Here is a 21,092-nt window from a genome sequence, read left to right as displayed (position 1 = left end):
TACACTGAGTCCTTTCCACCAACCGAAGTGGCCTGTAAAGTCGACATCTGTGCAAAGGCGTAGCACTTGATTCAACAACCATGAGTCGACATGGGGATAGTGTAGACACTGCACTGTGTAATTCAAATGAATTGGCCTTCAGGTCTCACAGGTCTCTGCGGTGACCACATTGGAGAGCACTTTCAACTCCATTGCACATCAGCCAGGTATGCAGGAAACAGCCACTCCCCTGTTAAAGCCCCGGGAACTTTTGAATTTTCATTTCCTGTTTGATCTGCGGAGAACTTGCCAGCACAGCTGATCACAGAGACTCAAGGCCATATAAACACTACAGCATGGAGTACACAAGAAGTGGTGGATCTTATTGCTATGTGGAGAGAAGAGTCTGTGCAAGCAGAGCTCCAATCCAGCAGAAAAAATGTTGACATCTATGCCAAGATTGCGTAGGGTATTCGGGAGAAGGGCTACACCAGGGACACACAGTAGTGCCCCATGAAAATAAAGGAGCTTCAGCAAGCATACCATAAGACAAGGGAGGCAAACAGTTGTTCTGGTTCCACCCCACAGACATGCCGCTTTTATGAGGAGCTGCATGCCTACGCCTAAATGCTCTGTGGATATCTCCCAGGAGCCCCAGGCAACCTCGAGCAATGAGGAGGACATTGTTGACGAGGAAAAGGAGGAGGAAGAGAACATGAGGCAGGCTAGCGGAAGATCCATTCTCCCTTACAGCCCAAAACTGTTTTTAACCCTGGAGCCCATCCCTTCACAGGACCTGCTGACAGTGGTGTATGAGGCCAGGGAAGGCCCCTCTGGGGAGTGCACATTTTCAATCAAACTGTACGGATTACATGCTATTATTATTTTTAATCTGAACAAAAAAGGTGTAGTGGGAATCAGTGGCTACTCCAGCTACACAGAGGGTACTCTCCAAAAGAGACTGTTTATGTGCATGGGGCTGGCCCGGGAATCCTCCATGGAGATCTCTAGGAAGCTGTCATGGATGTACTCTGCAATCCTTTGCAGAAGGTTTCTGGAAAGGGCTGACTTATTCCATTCACCATGGTAGAACACTTTCCCCCGCCACTCCACTATTAAGACCATCAGCACAGCCATACTGGGTCAGACCAAAGGTCCATCTAGAGCTCTGTGGTGGAGGTCTCTGGGGGAGGGAGTGCTGGGCATAAGGGTGGGGCACTGGGGGCAAAGTGGTGGGGGCCCACCCTCAGGGGAAGGGGCATGCTGCCCGAACAAGGCTGGGCAGGCCAGTGTGCATCCGACAGCTACAGGTTTGTAAACAGCACCTGCCTGCTGGGCTGCGCAGAATGGGTCTGCTCCCACCCTGCCTCATTGCCACCAGGCCACCCTTCCCTCTGGAGACTGACCATCCCACCCCCCCGCACCTTGCTCCATGGGGGCCCGCAAAGTTAAAAGTTAATTGGGCCCTGACAGTAGATCAAATTCACTCTCTTTGGCCTATGTAGATTGTAGGCGCCTTGGGGCAGGGACCGGCTCGCGCTGTTGGGGTGGTGCCTAATCCTGACCGCTGCGGGTCGGCTAAGTGCTGCTGCAATAGACAGCGCCCTGCCCCGGCGCGCCCGCGGCTGCAGCCTGCCCCCCTTGCGGGAGCGCGGAACCGGCCCGCAGGAACGAGCCACCGAAGCGGCTCCAGTGCGCGGCTGAGCGACGCGCCCGGCCTGAGCGCGGCCCGGGTCCCCCTCCCCAGCGCTGCCTCTGCTTCGCCAGGGCCGGCGCCTCCCGGGCCCGCCAACGGGGAGCGGGAGCTGTTGGGGCCGCGCCCACAGCCGGGGGAAGCGCTAACGGTCGCAGCCCCGCAGTGCGTAGCGGGGAGCCAGTGGGATCGCAGTAGCCCTGGCGAGGCCCAGCCCCTCCACCCGCCTCGCCCCACCGCAACTCGGCGAGCCCAGGTTACGTTACAAGCCTCCCGGCGCGCATGCGCATTGCACAAACGGAAAAGAGCCCGCGCGGGTCACGTGAGTGCGGCCGCTCCTCACGTGACGCTGGGACTCGGTAGTTTACCCAGAAGCCCGCGCTTCTCTTTGAGGTCAAGATGGCGGCGAGGGCACCAGGTGAGGAGTTGGTAGCTGCGGCCTCCGCGAGTTGCGTGTCCTTTCCGGTCTTCTGGCCTCGGATGAGCCTAGGGACGTGGCCGTGCCGGGCTCCGTGCGCGGAGCGAGTGATCCGCCCCCGGCCGCTGCTGGGACGTTCCCCCAGAGGGTGGGGGGAGAGGCCCCATCCGCAGCCCGGCCTCATTAGCCCCCAGCAAACGGCTCTGCGGGGGCAGTTCAGTGTGGGCAGGCGGCGCCAGAGGATGGGTTGGGTGGGTAGACGGGGCCCCACCTGGGAATTCAGTGGGCGCGGGGAGTTAAATTGGGGAATTGGGGCTCAAAGTAAATTCAGTTCTGCTTCTTTGTGAAGTCTGGGGAATTTGCTTTTTCAAAGGTGTTTGTGAGGTGGCTTAATGTTCGTGTTGTCGGGTGGCTAAGTTTCTGTTTTGCACGGTGTTTTCATATACAGTCAGAAATGTAGGGCTGGAAGGGACCTGGAGAGCTCATCTAGTCCATGCCCTGCACTGAGGCTGGACCAAGTATACCTAGAGTCCTAGACCATCCTAGAGAGGTATTTGTCAACTCTAACCTGTTCTTAAAAACCGTCAGTGACAGTGGTTTCACAACTTGTTTTGGAAGCCTATTCCAGGATTAAATTATCTTTATAGTTAGAAAGATTTTCCTAACATCTAACCTAAATCTCCCTTGCTGTGGATTAAGCCCATTACTACATCTCCTATCTTCAGCGGACATGGAAAAACAATTGATCACTGTCTCTTTATAACAGTCTTTTTAACATATTTGAAGACTGTTATCAGATCCCCTTTCCCCCCCTCCAGTTGTCCTTTCTTCAAGACTAACCCTGCTCAGCCATGTAAACCTTTCCTTATAGATCAATTTTTCTAGATCTTTTATCATTTTTGGTGCCATCTTCTGGACTGTCTCCAGTTTGTCTACATCATCTTCTTTGACATGTGGTGCCCAGAACTGGATGCAGTACTCCTGCTGAGGCCTCACTAGTATCAAATAGAGCAGGACAATTGCCTCCCTTTTCTTACGTATGACACTCCTGTTAATACATCCCAGAATGTTAGCCTTTTTTGCAGCTGAATCACATGATTGACTTGTATTCAGTATGTGATCCATTATAATCCCTGGTCTTTTTCAGCAGTACTACTGCCAAGCCAGATATTCCCCATTTTATAGTTGTGTATTTGATCCCCTCCCCCGAGTGTAGAGTTTTGTGCTTGTCTGGAATTTCATTTGGTTTATTTCAGACCAGTTCTCCTATTTGTCAAAGTCACTTTGAATTCTAATCCTGTCCCCCCCAAGCTTGCTATCATCTACATACTTTATAAGCATACTGTCTACTCCATTATCCGAGTCATTAATGAAAATGTTGAATAGTATCAGACTTTGGAGTGACCCCTGAAAAAGGCCACTAGATATGTTCTTCCAGTTTGACAGTGAAGTATTTTGAGTACAGTCTTTGAATCAGTTGTGCACCCACCTTATAGTAGTATCATCTAATCACATTTCCCTAGTTTGCTAATAAAAAATCATGTGGCAATATGTCAAAAAAGCCTTACTAAAATCAACATGTATCACAGCCATAGCTTCTCTCTCATCATCTAGGCCAGTAATCCTATAAAAGGAGAAAATAACCGTATAGACTTGTACATAAGCCAAATATTTTTGTTAAAAAAGTGACGCATCAAAGAGCGGGGGTCAGCTTATAAATGGGTCTACACCAAAATTTGATGATTTTAAACTCTATGGAATCATTGAATTGAATATCTAATACATTGTCATTTTGTTTACTTGGAGCGGCTGCAGGCATGGAGCCCCTCAGCTCCCTGTGGCCGCGGTTCCCTGTTCCCAGCCCATGGGAGCTGCGGAAAGTGGTGCCACTTTCCACAGCTCCCATGGGCTGGGAATGGGGAACCACGGCCACAGGGAGCTGAGGGGCTCCATGCTTGCAGATGCTCCAAGTAAACAAAACGTCCCAACCCGCCAGCGGCTTACCCTGATGGCTGGGAGCCAAAGTTTGCCAACCCCTCAAATATAGGGTCGGCTTATGAAAGAGTCATACAGTTTTTGCTATTTTTACCTAACCATCTTGGGGGGTCAGCTTATAAACAAATGGGCTAATGAACGAGTATATACAGTAGTTTGGCATGATTTGATCATGATTATTACTAATAACCCTATTATCTTGAAGATGCTACAAATGGATTGTTAACTTTTATCTTCTCAGGTACTGTATCAAAATTCAGCTGACTAGTCTAGAATTCCTTGGGTCCTCTTTGTTCCCCTTTTAAAGATAGGTACTGTTTGCCCTTCTCCAGTCCTCTGGAACTTCATCTGTTCTCCACGGTTCTTAGATTGTTTCAGCTAGTTCCTGAAGTATTTTAGGGTGAATTTTGTCAGGTGCTGCTGACTTGACTATATCTAACTTATTTAAATATTCTTTAACTTGTTCTGTGTTTTTTAATTTGGTCTGTGTTCCTTCCTCCTTGTTAATACTAATTGTGTTAAGCATCTGGTCATGATTTCCTAGTGAGGAGTGAAGCAAAATAGGCATTGACATCCAGAAGGCTGAGGTGTTGATCTGTTATTAGCCCTTCTTCCCTACTAAGTAGTGGACACACACTTTCCTGACTTTCTCTTGTTCTGTAAATATATTAGTAGCCTCTTCTTATTGCCTTTTATGTCCATTACTAGCTGTAACTCATTTTGTGCCTTAGCCTTTCTCATTTTGTTGTGCTATTCTGTTGTGCTCATTCTTAGAAATTTGTCTGTTTCCACTTCTGGTAGGATTCATTTTTGTACCTACCTGTGGGCTTCTGTCATGGGTCCCCTTTGAACCTAGTTTAAACCCCTCCTCATTAGGTTGTCAAGTCAGTGCACACAAATGTTCTTCCCCTTCATGGTCAGGTGAACCTTATCTCTTCCTACCAGTCCTCCTCTCCTGAACAGCATCCCATGGTCCAAGAAGCCAAAGCCCTCCTGTCAACATTACACAGCCATGCATTCATCTCCAACATACACATGTCCCTGATTGTGCCCTTTACCCTCAACCTGCATCTCTGGCTCCTTCACCTTTGCTCCCAGAGCCCAGTAGTCAGTGCTGATCTTTTCAGGGTCATGCCTGTGGTATCATTAGTGCCCATGTGAATGAGAAGCATGAGGTAGTGATCAGAAGGACAAATGAATCTTGGCAACCTTTCTATAACATCTGAGATGTGGGCTACAGACAGGCAGTGCTCCTTCTGGGATGTTGAGTCATGTCAGTAGATGGATGCCTCCATCCCCCTCCAAAATGAGTCCCCAATCACCACCACCTTTTGTCTCCTTCTTTTGGGTGTGGTGGCTGTGAGCCTTCCAGCCTTGGGGGCAGGTGGCTCCTTTCCTTCAGCCATTGGTGTCTGCTCCTCTTGTCATGTTGCCAGGACAGCATACTGGTTCTTGACCTTGATGGACAGGGGACCCAAGTGGGGAGTTGAGCACCGTCTACTGCATGATGTGGCCAGCAGCCAGTTCTCCTTCCTCCTCTGGTAGGGCTGTAATCTTCTCCAGTCAGCTAGCATCCTCCATTCTTGATGTTTTCATGAGCATCCTGTTGATGTCCTTGTGCTCCCAGATGCTACACAGACAAACCACCTCCTCCTGGGTGTGTCTTATGCTTTGTGAAAAAGTCCACCAACAGACACACTTCATGCTGGATTTCCCTGCCTAGCTTTTGTTAGTGGGGATATGCAGGCTGTATTCTCAGCAAATCAAGACCAGGACCTGGGTAGAAGCCTCCAGGGTCCAGATGCCTGTCTGGCCAGGGCTTTACAAGTACAGCCAGAGAAACAGTTAGCAGTAGAGTTGGTGACACATTGTTTGTTTGTTTTCCTTCCATTGTGGGCTCTTCCTTATAGAGTACCTGGAAATTAAACTTGGGAGAGTGTGTGTGAGTGGGGGGAAATCACCTACCTTTCTGTTATTTGTGGTTTCTTCAAAACTGCTCATTTATACTCTCTGCAACATGTTTAATGTATTTTTAAGGTACTCATCACATCAGCATTCTTTCTCTCCTCCTTTGAGTATCCCACACAAAATTAACTTCCTTGGAAACCTCTCTGTTGCCATGTTATGTTTAGGGTTCTTCTAGGAATAATGTGCAAGTGTGATTGTAAAATCACAGAAATTTGCACGGAGTGTCAGGGGTGATGTAATACCTGAAACTTTTTAATTCCTTTTGTGTAACTGACTACATTTCAAGTTGATGGTGTCCATTTAAGCACTAAAATCTTTCCACTGAGCAAGGCCAGAGAGATGGAGTAATGTATGTAAATGACGTACAGGTATTGTATGTAAAACTATTCTATAATATCACTTATTGCTATCCCTGTTCGTGTTCTTTTTAATTACTAGCTCAGGAACAAAAAGGAAAAAAAACAAGCCTATCAAAATAAGACGCTCCACTGTACGCACCTCTCGGAAGAGGATGAGAACAAACATGACAGATGTTAGTAAATGCTTAATGCACTACTGGAAGATGCTCAGTGAAGTGTGGTATAAAAAGCTATAACAAATAGTATAGAAAGAGAGTTCTAAAAAAGCTTGCTGTTAAATCAATACAAGTATTTTTCCACCTGTGCCTCATTTAATCATTTTCTTCTTGTATTGTACAATGTTAACTTTGTGCAAAAATCCTCCCCTCCCCCAAACTCTGTTAGGCAAAACTTAAGTTAATATTTATCTTCACTGTTGTTCCCTTCCCCAGTGAAATCTAAGGCTGTCAATTTCCATTATGCAATTTGATATACTTTTGGGCACATGGGGAGTAATGGGTGCCCAGTTTTATTAAACACCGAAAATAATTTCTTTTGTTCTCTACTAATAATTTAAACTGGTATAGGTTCTCTTTAACATAAAAATCTTAGTTTGTGATCTTAGATTGGCTTGTAAAAACTCAACTAAATTTCTTAATATCAATGCTCTAAAATGATGTCTAATTGTCTTTCATAGAATCTCAGGGTTGGAAGGGACCTCAGGAGGTCATCTAGTCCAACCCCCTGCTCAAAGCAGGACCAAACCCAACTAAATCATCCCAGCCAGGGATTTGTCAAGCCTGACCTTAAAAACCTCCTAAGGAAGGAGATTCCACCACCTCCCTGGGTAACCTATTCCAGTTCTTCACCACCCTACTAGTGAAAGTTTTTCCTAATGTCCAACCTAAACCTCCCCCTCTGCAACTTGAGACCATTACTCCTTGTTCTGTCATCTTCTACCACTGAGAACAGTCTAGATCCATCCTCTTTGGAACCCCCTTTCAGGTAGTTGAAAGCAGCTATCAAATCCCCCCTCATTCTTCTCTTCTGCAGACTAAACAATCCCAGTTCCCTCAGCCTCTCCTCATAAGTCATGTGCTCCAGCCCCCTAATCATTTTTGTTGCCCTCCGCTGGACTCTCTCCAATTTATCCATATCCTTCTTGTAGTGTGGGGCCCAAAACTGGACACAGTACTCCAAATGAGGCCTCACCAGTGCTGAATAGAGGGGAATGATCACATCCCTCGATCTGCTGGAAATGCCCCTACTTATACAACCCAAAATGTCATTAGCCTTCTTGGCAACAAGGGCACACTGTTGACTCATATTCAGCTTTTCGTCCATCGTAACCCCTAGGTCCTCTTCTGCAGAACTGCTGCCCAGCCATTCGGTCCCTAGTCTATAGCAGTTCATGAGATTCTTCCGTCCTAAGTGCAGGACTCTGCACTTGTCCTTGTTGAACCTCATCATATTTCTTTTGGCCCAATCCTCTAATTTGTCTAGGTCCCTCTGTATCCTATCCCTACCCTCCAGCGTATCAACCACTCCTCCCAGTTTAGTGTCATCTGCAAACTTGCTAAGGGTGCAGTCCACACCATCCTCCAGATCGTTAATGAAGATATTGAACAAAACCGGCCCCAGCACCGACCCTTGGGGCGCTCCACTTGATACCGGCTGCCAACTAGACATGGAACCATTGATCACTACCCGTTGAGCCCGACCATCTAGCCAGTTTTCTATCCACCTTACCATCCATTCATCCAGCCCATACTTCTTTAACTTGCTGGCAAGAATACTGTGGAAGACTGTATCAAAAGCTTTGCTAAAGTCCAGAAATAGCACATCCACTGCTTTCCCCTCATCCACAGAGCCGGTTATCTCATCATAGAAGGCAATTAGGTTAGTCAGGCATGACTTGCCCTTGGAGAATCCATGCTGACTGTTCCTGATCACTTTCCCCTCCTTTAAGTGGTTCAGAATTGATTCCTTGAGGACCTGTTCCATGATTTTTCCAGGGACTGAGGTGAGACTGACTGGCCTGTAGTTCCCTGGATCTTCTTTCTTCCCTTTTTTAAAGATGGGCACTACGTTAGCTTTTTTCCAGTCATCCGGAACCTCCCTTAATCGCCATGTTTTTTCAAAGATAATGGCCAATGGCTCTGCAATCTCATCGGCCAACTCCTTTAGCACCCTCGGATGCAGCGCATCCGGCCCCATGGACTTGTGCTCGTCCAGCTTTTCTAAATAGTCCCGAACTACTTCTTTCTCCACAGAGAGCTGGTCACCTCCTCCCATACCGTGCTGCAGAGTGCAGCTGTCTGGGAGCTGACCTTGTCTGTGAAGACAGAGGCAAAAAAAGCATTGAGTACACTAGCTTTCGCCACATCCTCTGTCACTAGGTTCCCTCCCTCATTCAGCAAGGGGCCCACACTTTCCTTGACTTTCTTCTTGTTGCTAACATACCTGAAGAAACCCTTCTTGTTACTCCTAACATCTCCGGCTAGCTGCAACTCCAAGTGTGATTTGGCCTTCCTAATTTCACTCCTGCATGCCTGAGCTATACTTTTATACTCCTCCCTGGTTATTTGTCCAATCTTCCACTTCTTGTAAGCTGTTCTTTTGTGTTTTAAGACGAGCAAGGATTTCACTGTTAAGCCAAGCTGGTCGCCTGCCATATTTACTTTTCTTCCTACACATCAGGATGGTTTGTTCCTGCAACCTCAATAAGGATTCTTTAAAATACAGCCAGCTTTCCTTGACTCCTTTCCCCGTCACGTTATTCTCCCAGGGGACCTTGCCCGTCAGTTCCCTGAGGGAGTCAAAGTCTGCTTTTCTGAAGTCCAGGGTCTCTGTTCTACTGCTCTCCTTTCTTCCTTGTGTCAGGATCCTGAACTCTACCATCTCATGGTCACTGCCTCCCAGGTTCCCATCCACTATTGCTTCCTCTATTATTTCTTCCCTGTTTGTGAGCAGCAGGTCAAGAAGAGCTTTTCCCCTAGTTGGTTCCTCCAGCACTTGCACCAGGAAATTGTCCCCTACACTTTCCAGAAACTTCCTGGATTGTCTGTGCACTGCTGTATTGCTCTCCCAGCAGATATCGGGATGATTAAAGTCACCCATGAGAACCAGGGCCTGTGATCTAGCAACTTCTGTTAGTTGCTGGAAGAAAGCCTCGTCCACCTCATCCCCCTGGTCTGGTGGTCTGTAGCAGACTCCCACCACGACATTACTCGTGTTGTTCATACTTCTAAATTTAATCCAGAGACTCTCAGGTTTTTCTGCAGTTTCATACTGAAGCTCTGAGCCGTCATACTGCTCTCTTACTTACAACGCAACTCCCCCACCTTTTCTGCCCTGCCTATCCTTCCTGAACAGTTTATATCCATCCATGACAGTACTCCAATCATGTGAGTTATCCCACCAAGTCTCTGTTATTCCAATTACATCATAATTCCTTGACTGTGCCAGGACTTCTAGTTCTCTCTGCTTATTCCCCAGGCTTCTTGCATTTGTGTATAGGCATGTAAGATAACTCACTGATCGTCCTGCTGTCCAAGTATGGGGCAGGAGCCCTCCCCTCTTGCACTCACCTACTTGTGCTTTCTCCCGATATCCCACTTCCCTCGGGGCTTTGGTCTCCTTCCCCCGGTGAACCTAGTTTAAAGCCCTCCTCACTAGGTTAGCCAGCCTGTTTCAGTTATGCTATAATGTTCACCAGCTTGTATGTCTCAGTAGTAACTAGACAAATGGTGTAAGTTGAAAGCTGGCATATAAGTCTTCAGAGATATTTTAACTAGTGCTGCTTGTGGAAGCAGACACTAGAATAATACTGTACTTAAGTGGGGGTGGGGAAAGATAGCAACCAAAGTGGCATGACTTCAGGGTCAAATACCTCATAGCACAAGGGCTAGGGGAAATACACAGATATTACTATTAGAAAACAATGCATCTTTGTTTTTTAGTGGTATGGAGTATATTTTTATTCCTGGTGTGTTGTGAGCTGATGGACCTTAAAATTGTCATTAGTTCCCAGTATTAGTCTGAGGGTTTTTTGGTACTGGGCCAGGACTAGGACCAATATAACTTTGACTCTGTTTAATAAGGCAGATACCAAAATGAGTGTTGCAGAAGTACTATAATCTTATGTGCACAGTATCACTTTAAAAACACTGAAGAGCAGATGAAAACAAAACTGGATATGGTGTAGCCTAGATTAAATGGCATAATAAGGAACGTATATGCATAGCAAAATAGATATTAAAATATTTGCAAGTTAACCCGTTGCTAGTTATCTACCAGTGTTAAGTTTTGTCTTACTCCTGAACTAATAGAGATCCCTTTCAGCTTCAGCAAGTGGTCGACTGTTAGAAGGCCTTCGCAAATGGTATTACAATGCAGCTGGATTCAACAAACTTGGTAGGTGTCTTAATTTTTTAAGAGTTAAAAACAACGAACATTTGTGTGCATCCATTGCCTGTGTAAAGAACCTTTCTAGATTTTTAAAGTTAATTTCAAAACTAATGTGTTTGTATTCAATTTAAAGCCCATCTTGCATATCAAAGTTAGCCACACCCTTCTATTGCAGTTGTGAAAATGTTTGTAGTAGCTTGAGTACTGATACTTCCTAACTACTGATGAACAATCTGTCTCTTCTGCAATGTATTATGGTAGCTGCTATAACTTGCTGCTCTACAACTAAGAGCCCAAGTATGAACTGAAGCAAGAAGTTCCATGAAAATAACTGCAATGATCTGGAACCCTGTCCCAAAGGATATCAGGAGTCCAATCGTCATCATTTTCAGATCTTACTGTAAAGTTCACCTCTTGAAGGCTCTGATCTGAGTCCTATTGATGATTGAGATCACCAAGAGTTTATCCATGAGACCTGGATCTGACCACAATAAGATTCCCCAAAAAACAAAGCAACAGAAGCTGGAAACATGCTCTTAAAAATTAACTACAACTCATTTGGAGGATGTGTAGTTATGGTGTTATGAACTGTAGAAATAGGAAAGGAAGTTGAAAGAAAATGTTATGCGGATGATGATGATGTGCTTCTCCAGTGCTTATGAGGAAACAGCTTTACAACATTTCTTTCATCCATAAAAACAGGACCTTGCCTTGATAGCATTTCCTTACATTTGTTCAGCTTTAGTCCATATGAACTGTGGACCAACTAATCTAGTTTCTGAATGGCTGGTTATGTTTATTCACTGATATTAAAAGGGAATCTGCATAGTCACAAGTTTAATGGCCTTCTGTTTGACACTGAGTCAGTTTATCTGTGAAAGAGTTACGGTAAGTTGTCCATTTTTTCCACAGAAAAGACAGTGGCTGTATAAGCTCTCTCATGCACGGTTGCTGTTTTCCCTCTAGGAGTGAGATGTTTTTTTCAGAGTTTTTAGGCCTGTTCATCACTTCTGCTGAAACTGTTAACAGATATTCCTACTAGTTTTGCTGGTATTTTTTTTTTTTTAATGGTGGACGTATGTCCACTAGGAACTGGAGTGGGATATCTCATTTCATATTGGTCACCAAACACTGATCAGATGTCAATGATATTTGGGCTCATTTTGAATTGATAATCTATAGAAGAGACCCTATATCTCATTAGCAATCCATTAAACTATGTAGACCCTGTTTAGTAGGCCTTTAATAACTGCTGTTAACACTGCTGTAACATTACTGAAGCAGACAAGAAATACCCAGTCTTCTTGGATGCTCTAGGTAAATGTTATCTTGAGGAACAACGATTAAAACTGTAGTCATTTATAGAGTATAGCTACAATACTTTCTGCCTTGAAGATGAACAACTTTGTCTTGCCTCGTTTATTTTCTATGTAGCAGCAAGGGATCGTTGCTGCTCACTGTATTGAGACTATGTCAAGGATTGATTGTTTTTGGAGGAGGAGATATTTCTGCTTGATTCTTTTGGTCAGTCTTCTCCTTATTAAAACTGATCGGCTTGCCATGCTGCTTGCTGAAGCATCCTCTGCTCTGTCTTTCATAATGCATCAACCTAGAAGTATTGGGTACTATGACTCCGTATGGGATGAGATCTTACAAATTCCAAGCTTGCACTCTGAAGGGAATAATTCAATCAACATGAAATGCTGCTTTTTTTAATGATCTCTGTGTGTAGTGTCTTTCCCTCTACAGTGACCTTGTGGCTTCTTCTTTAGTAAATGAAGTCCCAGAAAAATCTTTAATACAGCATAGCTCAGGAACATTAGGGTCTTTAAAAGACAAGCTAAATTACTAAATAGGAAGACCCAAGGTCACTGTAGAGGGAAAGACACTACATACTAATGGACTTCAGTGACTTTCCTCATTGGGCTAATTTTTTCTTCTTCCTATTCATTCTTATGAAAAGAAAACACAAATTGCAGTGTGTGTGTGTGTGTATAATATATATATGCAGGTCAGTATTTAATAACCTGCTTTGTAGAAAAATGATTTCCATTTGTATGGAGTGGTAATAGGGAAACCAAACTTACTCTCTAAGTATTAATGTTTGTATGGTGTACTCCAAATGCAAATCACTATTAAACTAAAATTAAGATTTTGACAGCTATTAACAATAGGACTGGCAACTCATTTACGTTGGAAAAAAATGTTTCTGTTACAGGATTAATGCGAGATGATACCATATATGAAAATGATGATGTAAAATTAGCACTGAAGAGGCTTCCAGAAAATCTTTATAATGAACGACTATTTCGTATCAAGAGAGCCCTTGATTTGAGTATGAAACATCAAATTCTTCCTGAAGAACAGTGGGTGAAATATGAAGAGGTATGTGTAAATTCATTTTTTTTAATATAGGCAATTTATCTGTTCTCATCTTTAAATGTTTTTCTTACATTATGTGAATGCAGTCCTTGTATACAAGTTTTGGCTATGTCCTGGTAAATGAAAACAATGAATTCTTGTTGGACAGAAGACAACCTACTAAGCCTTGATCCTGAAGAGACTTCCATGTGCTTAATTTCATACATGTGCACAGTCCCAGTGAAATTTATAGAATACTCCCATGCGTAAAGTTGAGCAAGTGTATGAGTGTTTGTGAGACTTAAAATTTGCACTTGTATCTTACAGGATGCATTTAATGAACAGTATTTTACTTTGGTCAGTCTACTACAATTTTGTATCTTTTATAAATGGAAGTTCCACTTGCAACACACTACTTAGAAGCTTGAGTATCCTTAACTGCAATTATAAACATGGAATCTTTACACACACCACTCCCTAGCTGCACAAGTACATCATTTCAGGCACCCGGAGCAGCTGGTGGAGAGGTAAATTACCTCAGGGCTGGGGACACCTCAGCCAGTGGCTCCTACCGTGAGCCGGGATCAGCTGCTAGTCTGGACTGGACTGCCGACTGGGCTGGAGGCAGGAGAGGATGGGACTTCCTCTTCCCCTGCAAGAAGTGTCTGGGGCTGTGTCAGATCCGCCTCCAGAAACCTCACCCAGCTGCAGGAAGCTCAGCATCCTCCACTGCTTCTTGCCCCCATTGCTCCGCAGCTGCTGGGGGAGGGGTCACTGTATGGGAAGGTGCTTCCCCATCTGCTCAACCCCCATGCATCTGGACCTCCCATACGCAGTGCCCCCCCACCCAAGCCACACCCTGTATATCCAGAACCCCCCTAACCCTCCATACCAAACCTCAACCCCTGTCTCTGGACCCCAACCCCTGCACCCAGACCACCCCCCACTGAGCTTCCAGCACTCAAACCCTTACCCTGATGAGCCCCACCACCCTGAGCCACCACATCCAGAGCACCAAGCCACTGACCCCCAATTAGCTGTACCCAGACCTCTCTGCTGAGCCCCAACCACTTTCACCTGGAAGCCTCTGCAGAGTCCCATTGCCCCTGGAGCCCCCCCACTGAGCCCCTGTGCATCCAGGTCTCTTTCCCCCCCCCCCCCCAAACTGAATTACCTCGACCATGGGGGGCAAACTTTTTTTGGCCTGAGGGCTACATCGGGGTGCAAAACTGTATATATGGTCTGCCAGGTAGGGAAGGCTGTGCCTCCCACCCAAACAGCCTGGCCCCCACACCCTATCTACCCCTGTCTGCCTCCCTCAGAACCCCTGACCCATCCAACCACCCCCTGCTCCCTGTTCCCTGACTGCCACCTTGCCCAAAATGCTGGTGGCACAGGAGAGAGGGGATAGAAGGGGAGGGGCCGGGGACTAGCTTCCCTGGCTGGGAGCTCAGGGTCCAAGCAGGATGGTCCCGCGGGCTGGATGTGGTCCGCGGGCCATAGTTTGCCCACCCCTGACCTAGACCCAGATTGTCCCACACAGAATCCTCTCACCCTGCACTTGGATCCTCTGACTCTGACCCCCTCCACACTTGGATCCTGCCTGGTTGAGCCTGCTTGCCCCATGCTTAGTGCACGAGGCAGGCCCAGCCTTGTGCTGTGTTGGAGTCGGGTGCAGCATCACCACTGAGTTTGTATCCCCAGAGTGGGTGGTGGGAGGCTGTAGGGTGATCTCCCATCTCTGAGTAGCCAGTGGCCTGTGCTCTCCACTGCCATGCTGGAGCCTCTGTATTTATTGACAAATTAAGCTTGCACAATTTTAAAATATCATGCACAGAATTCTAAATTTTTTGGTGCAGTACTCCTTAGGGCATTCTGAGTGTGAATTCAGTAATCTGTCATGTAGCCAACTTCCTTGTTACATGATTAATAGTGATTACAGATATCAGAACTTAACTACAGTGTAACTGCTCGGAAATTGCAATCCAGCTACTCTATCTATATAAAAATATCGGTAATCCATTGCTGATGACGATATTGTCGCAGTGCTCATATGCGGCTACGCATATGACGCAGTCCGAATCCTGATGCAGAGTCGGCCTACGTAATTAATGGTCATCACATACATTAAACAGAAATCATGTGAGTTGCAAAGTCAAGCACTTGAAAGTTTGGAAATGCCATATTTACATTTTTCTGTGCAACCTTAATTCTGCTGTCTTGTGTGCACCTGCATTCTGATAGTATGTGATCTAATGATTGACTGAGTGATTGTTCTTTAATGTGTATTTGGTATAATTTTTAGCCTTTTCTAAAAGGAAAGGTAACACCAAACTCTGGTTGAAACTGTAACATCCGTCACAATCGTGTATCAGGATTTGAATCCTGAGCGTTCAGCGCTGCTGCATGCTTGACCTCTAGGACCATCTACATTAGCAGACAGACAGCAGGAGAAGGCTGTTCTTACAGACTCTAATCTCATAGGTCTGGGGCTTACCCCACTCCAGACGGGGCACAGGGTCGGCACCGCTCCACGCGGCTCCTGGAAGCAGCCACATGGGCCCCCTCCGGCGCTCCAGTTGGGGAGCAGGGTCAGGGGCTACTCCACCTGGCTCCCAGAAGCCATGGCATGGCCCCCTCCAGTGCTCCAATGGGAGCTGCAGGGGTGGTGCCTGTGGGCGGGGCAGCATGCAGAGCTGCCTGGCCGCGCCTCCGCGTAAGAGCTGGAGAAGGGACATGCCACTGCTTCCAGGAGCTGCTTGAGGTAAGCGCCGCCCAGAGCCTGCACCCCCCACCCACTCCCTGCCCCAGCCCCAATTCCCCTCCCATCCTCCAAACTCCTCTATCCCAGCCCAGAGCACCCTCCTGCACCCCAAACTCCTCACCCCCAGCTGGAGCCCCCACTCCCCAGCTCAGAGCCCCCTCCTGCACCCTGAACTCCTCATTTCTGGCCCCACCCCAGAGCCTACACTCCAACCCCAATTTTCTGAGCGTTCATAGCCCGCCGTACAATTTTTATTCCTAGATGTGGCTCTCGGGCCAAAAAGTTTGCGCACCCCAATTTAGTCTGACCTGCAATTTCAGGCCCCAGAACCTTTACCCACCTGTAATAGATCCCTAACCTCTGACTGAATTACTGAAGTCTTAGTCCTTATTCAAGCCTAATTTAATTGTGTCCAGTTTGCAAATTAATTCCAGTTCTGCAGTTTCTCGCTGGAGTCTGTTTTTGAAGTTTTTTGTTAAAGAATTGAGACTTTTAGGTCTGGAATTAAGTGACCAGGGAGGTTGAAGTGTTCTCCGACTGGTTTTTGAATGTTATAATTCTTGACATCTGATTTGTCTGTTTAGTCTCTACGCAAAAGAATATCTGGTTTGGCCAATGTACATGGCAAAGGGGTATTGCTGGCACATGATGGCATATATCACATTGGTAGATGTGCAGGTGAACGAGCCCCTGATGGTGTGGCGGCTGTGATTATGTCCTATGATGGTTGTCCCTTGAATAGATAAGTGGACAGAGTTGGCAACGGGCTTTGTTGCAAGGATAGGTTCCTGGGTTAGTGTTTTTGTTGTGTGGTGTGTGTGGTTGCTGGTGAGTATTTGCTTCAGGTTGGGGGACTGTCTGTAAGTGAGGACTGGCCTGTCTCCCAAGATCTGTGAGAGTGAGGGATCGTCCTTCAGGATAGGATGATGATGCACTGGAGAAGTTTTAGTTGGGGGCTGAAGGCGACGGCTAGTGGCATTCTGTTACTTTCTTTGTTGGGCCTGTCCTGTAGTAGGTGACTTCTGGGTATTCTTCTGGCTCTGTCAGTCTGTTTTGTTTCTTCACTTCAGCAGGTGGATATTGTAGTTTTAAGAACGCTAGACAGAGATCTTGTAGGTGTTTCTCTGTCTGAGGGATTGGAGCAAATTCGGTTGTATCTTAGAGCTTGGCTGTAGACAATGGATCGAGTGGTGTGTCCTGGATGGAAGCTGGAGGCATCTAGGTAAGTATAGCAGTCAGTAGGTTTCCGGTATAGGGTGGTGTTTGTGACCTTCGCTTATTACCACTGTAGTGTCCAGGAAGTGGATCTCTTGTGTGGACTGGTCCAGGCTGAGGTTGATGGTGGGATGGAAATTGTTGAAATCATGGTGGAATTCCTCAAGGGCTTCTTTTCCATGGGTCCAGATGATGAACATGTCGTTAGTGTAGCGCAAGTAGAGTAGGGGCGTTAGGGGATGAGAGCCGAGGAAACGTTGTTGCAAACTGGACCCCATTAAATTAGGCTTGAATAAGGACTGGGAGTGGATGGGTCATTACACAAAGTAAAAACTATTTCCCCATGCTAATTTTCCCTCTACTGTTACTCTCACCTTCTTGTCAGCTGTTTGAAATGGGCCATCCTGATTATCACTACAAAAGTTTTTTTTTCTCCTGCTAATAGCCCACCTTAATTGATTAGTCTCATTAGGGTTGGTATGGCAACACCCATTTTTTCATGTGTGTGTCTCTCTCTCTCTCACTGTATTTTCCACTGCATGCATCTGATGAAGTGGGCTTTAGCCTACGAAAGCTTATGCCCAAATTAATGTTAGTCTCTAAGGTGCCACAAGTACTCCTCATTCTTTTTGAAGAAATTAACATGCGCACAGAATTTCCTTTCCCCCTACAGAAATGGGCTGCAGTGCTGCTGGGCTCCACTAGGGACCGCTGGACCCTGCAGAGCCCAGCTTGCACATAGAAGAGACACTGCCTGGGGGAGGGAGCTAGAGAGTTCCTAGCAGCTGCAATTTCCAGCATGCCCTGAGGGAAGGAGGCAGCAGCGCACAGGAAACTCCATGCAAGCCTGGGACCAAGCATCAAGCTGTTTCTCTTTCTGGATCCCTGATCTCAGGGGGTGGAAAGAGGGCAAGTGTCTGGGCTGGGGGAGGTGCCATGGCTGGGCTCTGGGGGGAGGAGTTGTGGGTATCTGCTCCCCTCCTCCTCCTCCTCTTCCCCCCCCCCCCCCAGCTGGGCTCTGGACGGGAAGGGGGCAGAGAAATAGGAACTGGGTTGTCATAGGGTTTTCTTTAATTCTGTACTCCTGGAGGAATTTTTGTGTGCATCTGTATTGTTAGGCATATTTGCTGACATATTTTGAAATAAATTACCAAAATAATTGAAATGGTGTGATTTTTGTAGTATTATTTTGATAAATAACATTTGCAGAATTTTAAAATATTGTGCACAGAATTTTTATTTTTTGGCACAGAATGCCCCCAGGAGTAATAGTTATGTATTATTGCTGTGTTTTAACAGAAGTCTGCACTCCTCTTTAGTGGAGAACAGTGACTTGTCTAATAAGTCTTAGCACTTAAATACCTCTACAACTGCAAACTAAAATGTTTTATAAAGTATCTTGTATGAATTTAGGATGGAAGTTGTTATGTTTTGCATGGTTTTTCTTTTATATATAAAAGAATGTTTCTCTTAAACTACTGTCTGAGCTATACGGTGGCTAAAAGAGTAAAAACCTTGACTGTTGAAGCCAAATCACCTGGCATACTTACAAAATACAAAAAGGAGTTGTTCATTTTACAACATTGTGTTGCATGGTCTGGTTAGGTTAATTTGTTTCAAAACAAGAAATTGGCCAAGAAGCCAGAGTTGGTTGTTATCCTAAAGCTGGTGTGACTTTAAAAGGTTGAAAACAAAATGCCCCAAATGTCTGCAGCAGGATATTGATCACAATGGTCCCTTCTGGCTTTGGAATCTAACATTAAGAGTTGAAGAGGCTGGATCTTATCTGAGATGGGCAGGTCTTTCATAACCTGCCTTTAAGTGTTTGGGAGCTTCTTTCAGGAACAGAAGGGATTCAAGCAAACTGTCAGTATTGGAAAGGTGGTGTGCAAGACTGACCACTATTGCACTGGCTGGAGAAGTAGCTATCCAAAGGAAAAATAACTTGAGGTATAGGAGAAAGGAAGACTAGAATCGCTTATGGATAAGACTAATACATTTTTAAATTGATAGGATCCTACAGATAATGGATTGCTCAAGTGACTAAAAATAGCTGGACAGATTCACAACAGTTGCATGTAGTTGTGAAACTTTCTTGGACACTACTGCTGCAGCTCAAGGAATGGATTGGAAGAAACTGAAGGGCATTTAATGCTTAAAACACAAAGAAATTTTATTCTACAGATAAAATAGCAAGAGCTTAGTTACCGTTTTAATTGGCCTTCCAATTGTTGATCATGTGGAACTCAAGTTCACCCATAAAATAGCTAAAACCATGTGAATAAGAAAGGGGTCTCTAAAATGATAAAGCTTGGCTATGTCACTAGAGCACTTTGGGTATTGAGCAATGAGTTGGAAAAATTCCTGAGCCTTTGCTATGGAAGACTTCCAACGGGGCATAACTTGGAGATGGTGGGGTTGCACATGAAAGCATGGTTTGGCCTGTCAATGGTGATGAGGCATGAGAAGATAGAACACAGCTTGACAATCAGATGACGGGCTGAAATTTCAGAAATTGGAGCTAGAAAATTCATCTTTTGCCCCTTAAAGTAGGCAAGGTTTGATATGAATTTGAGAAACACAGAACCCCTGTCTGCCATTTTCAGTCACACTTGCAGAGTTAGAGCTGCATTTAGTGGGAAATTTCTTGCATGTTTTAAAAATAAAATCTGTTCGTTTTCAGGATAAAAAGTATCTCGAACCATACCTGAAAGAGGTAATCCGTGAACGACTTGAAAGAGAAGAGTGGGACAAGAAGTAACTGCTGGGGAGATGCTTCATGCAAACTGCTGCATTTCTTTCTGACATATTTTAGTGTTATGATAAAAATCCGTTGGGAAGAAAATCTGAGGCTGAAGAAACACTTTGTTCACTGAATTTGTCAGTCCAACTAAAATAAACACGTCAAAGTACAAAATTTAGTTGGAAACTTTTTTTTGTAAATTCAGACCTTGCCTACAATCAGATACATTGCATATCCTCACATGAATATGTAGTCTTCATTCCAGCCTCTTGATTCATACTAGTCACAGTACAGCTGCTTCCTGCAGCTGGGAGGGTAGGTAAGCAAAAGTCTTTGAGTGTTTATGCCAGCTCCTCTATTTAATTTATAAAAGTGATACTTGTACATGGAGTGATAGGCTTATACCCTTCATCGCCTCTCTTCCCTGGAGACAGGAATACTATGATGCATGCTTGAGTACTTAGTCAACAGCACTATGTAACTGTGTGTACCCAAGCACATGGAATACTACAGGAATGGAATGGAATTTGAGTGATTTGTTAATCACAGAATAAAGATGATTGCCTCAGTTTTATTAATGTCCTAGTCACTCCCTTCATGTACTAAATGCTGAACAACACTTTAGAATAGCCGTCTTCATTGGTAACAATGGGGGTGGTTCTAATTGTAAAATTTCAAGAATTTAGAATGTGTTACAGGGTTACAGTGACCTACTCTGATACCCTTTCTAGAAACTAATTTAAAAAATGGCATATGTCCTCCTTCCTCTCTCTGCCCAAAGCAAGTCTTTGTACAAGCTGCTGATCTGAGGTTCAAATGTCTGTGTTTAATACATGGACAGTTTAAGCACAGAGAAAGTAACAGCATCTTCAAAAAGGAGGTGGAGCTCAAATGTGGGTGTGTTAAAATTAAAACCTGACAGTGGACCGTATGCTTTCCTGCATTTTTTTTCCCCCCAAAGGCTGTCTCAAAATTCCATGCACATGCAACCTTGTTGACATGCACAAGTCTTGCCCAGATAGTAGCAAGATATGAAGATTCTAAGAAGTAGCACATGTTTGTGATCTGCAGAAAGATAAAAGGAGGCAGGGCAAAGCTGAGGATTACATATTGCACTGTAAAAACAAATTAACTGAAAACTTGGAGCAAGCCAAGTCTTGTGGTGGTAGGATTAGTTTAGCCTACTTACCGGAGCACTGGTCCGGGAC

At 45.3% G+C, this 21,092-nt stretch overlaps 1 protein-coding gene across 2 annotated transcripts; it reads left to right on the top strand.

The window, feature by feature from the left end:
• Nucleotides 1–1,945: 1,945 nt before the first annotated feature.
• On the top strand, nt 1,946–20,058 carry LOC120399617 (cytochrome b-c1 complex subunit 7). Of its 2 annotated transcripts, none has more exons than XM_039528059.1 (4): nt 1,946–2,090; nt 10,736–10,807; nt 13,020–13,186; nt 19,825–20,058. In XM_039528059.1, the coding sequence occupies exons 1-4, from the start codon at nt 2,072–2,074 to the stop codon at nt 19,900–19,902; spliced, it is 336 nt and encodes a 111-aa protein (XP_039383993.1). In that variant the 5' UTR covers nt 1,946–2,071; the 3' UTR covers nt 19,903–20,058. The 2 variants fall into 2 exon arrangements, with proteins under 2 accessions (XP_039383993.1, XP_039383992.1); XM_039528058.1 differs by lacking the exon at nt 1,946–2,090 and adding an exon at nt 6,510–6,585.
• The last annotated feature ends 1,034 nt before the right edge of the window (nt 20,059–21,092 follow it).

The sequence above is a fragment of the Mauremys reevesii genome, linkage group 2, assembly GCF_016161935.1.
Source record: "Mauremys reevesii isolate NIE-2019 linkage group 2, ASM1616193v1, whole genome shotgun sequence".
Lineage (NCBI taxonomy): Eukaryota > Metazoa > Chordata > Testudines > Geoemydidae > Mauremys > Mauremys reevesii.
The sequence above is the reverse complement of the archived record's forward strand: the minus strand, read 5'-3'. Positions and strand labels throughout refer to the sequence as shown.

What these genes read in the sequence shown, in the direction of transcription:
- LOC120399617 (XM_039528059.1), top strand. An exon ending in AGCTGGATTCAACAAACTTG is followed by an intron (nt 10,808 to 13,019) that starts GTAGGTGTCTTA and finishes TTTCTGTTACAG; the next exon opens with GATTAATGCGAGATGATACC. An exon ending in AGTGGGTGAAATATGAAGAG is followed by an intron (nt 13,187 to 19,824) that starts GTATGTGTAAAT and finishes GTTCGTTTTCAG; the next exon opens with GATAAAAAGTATCTCGAACC.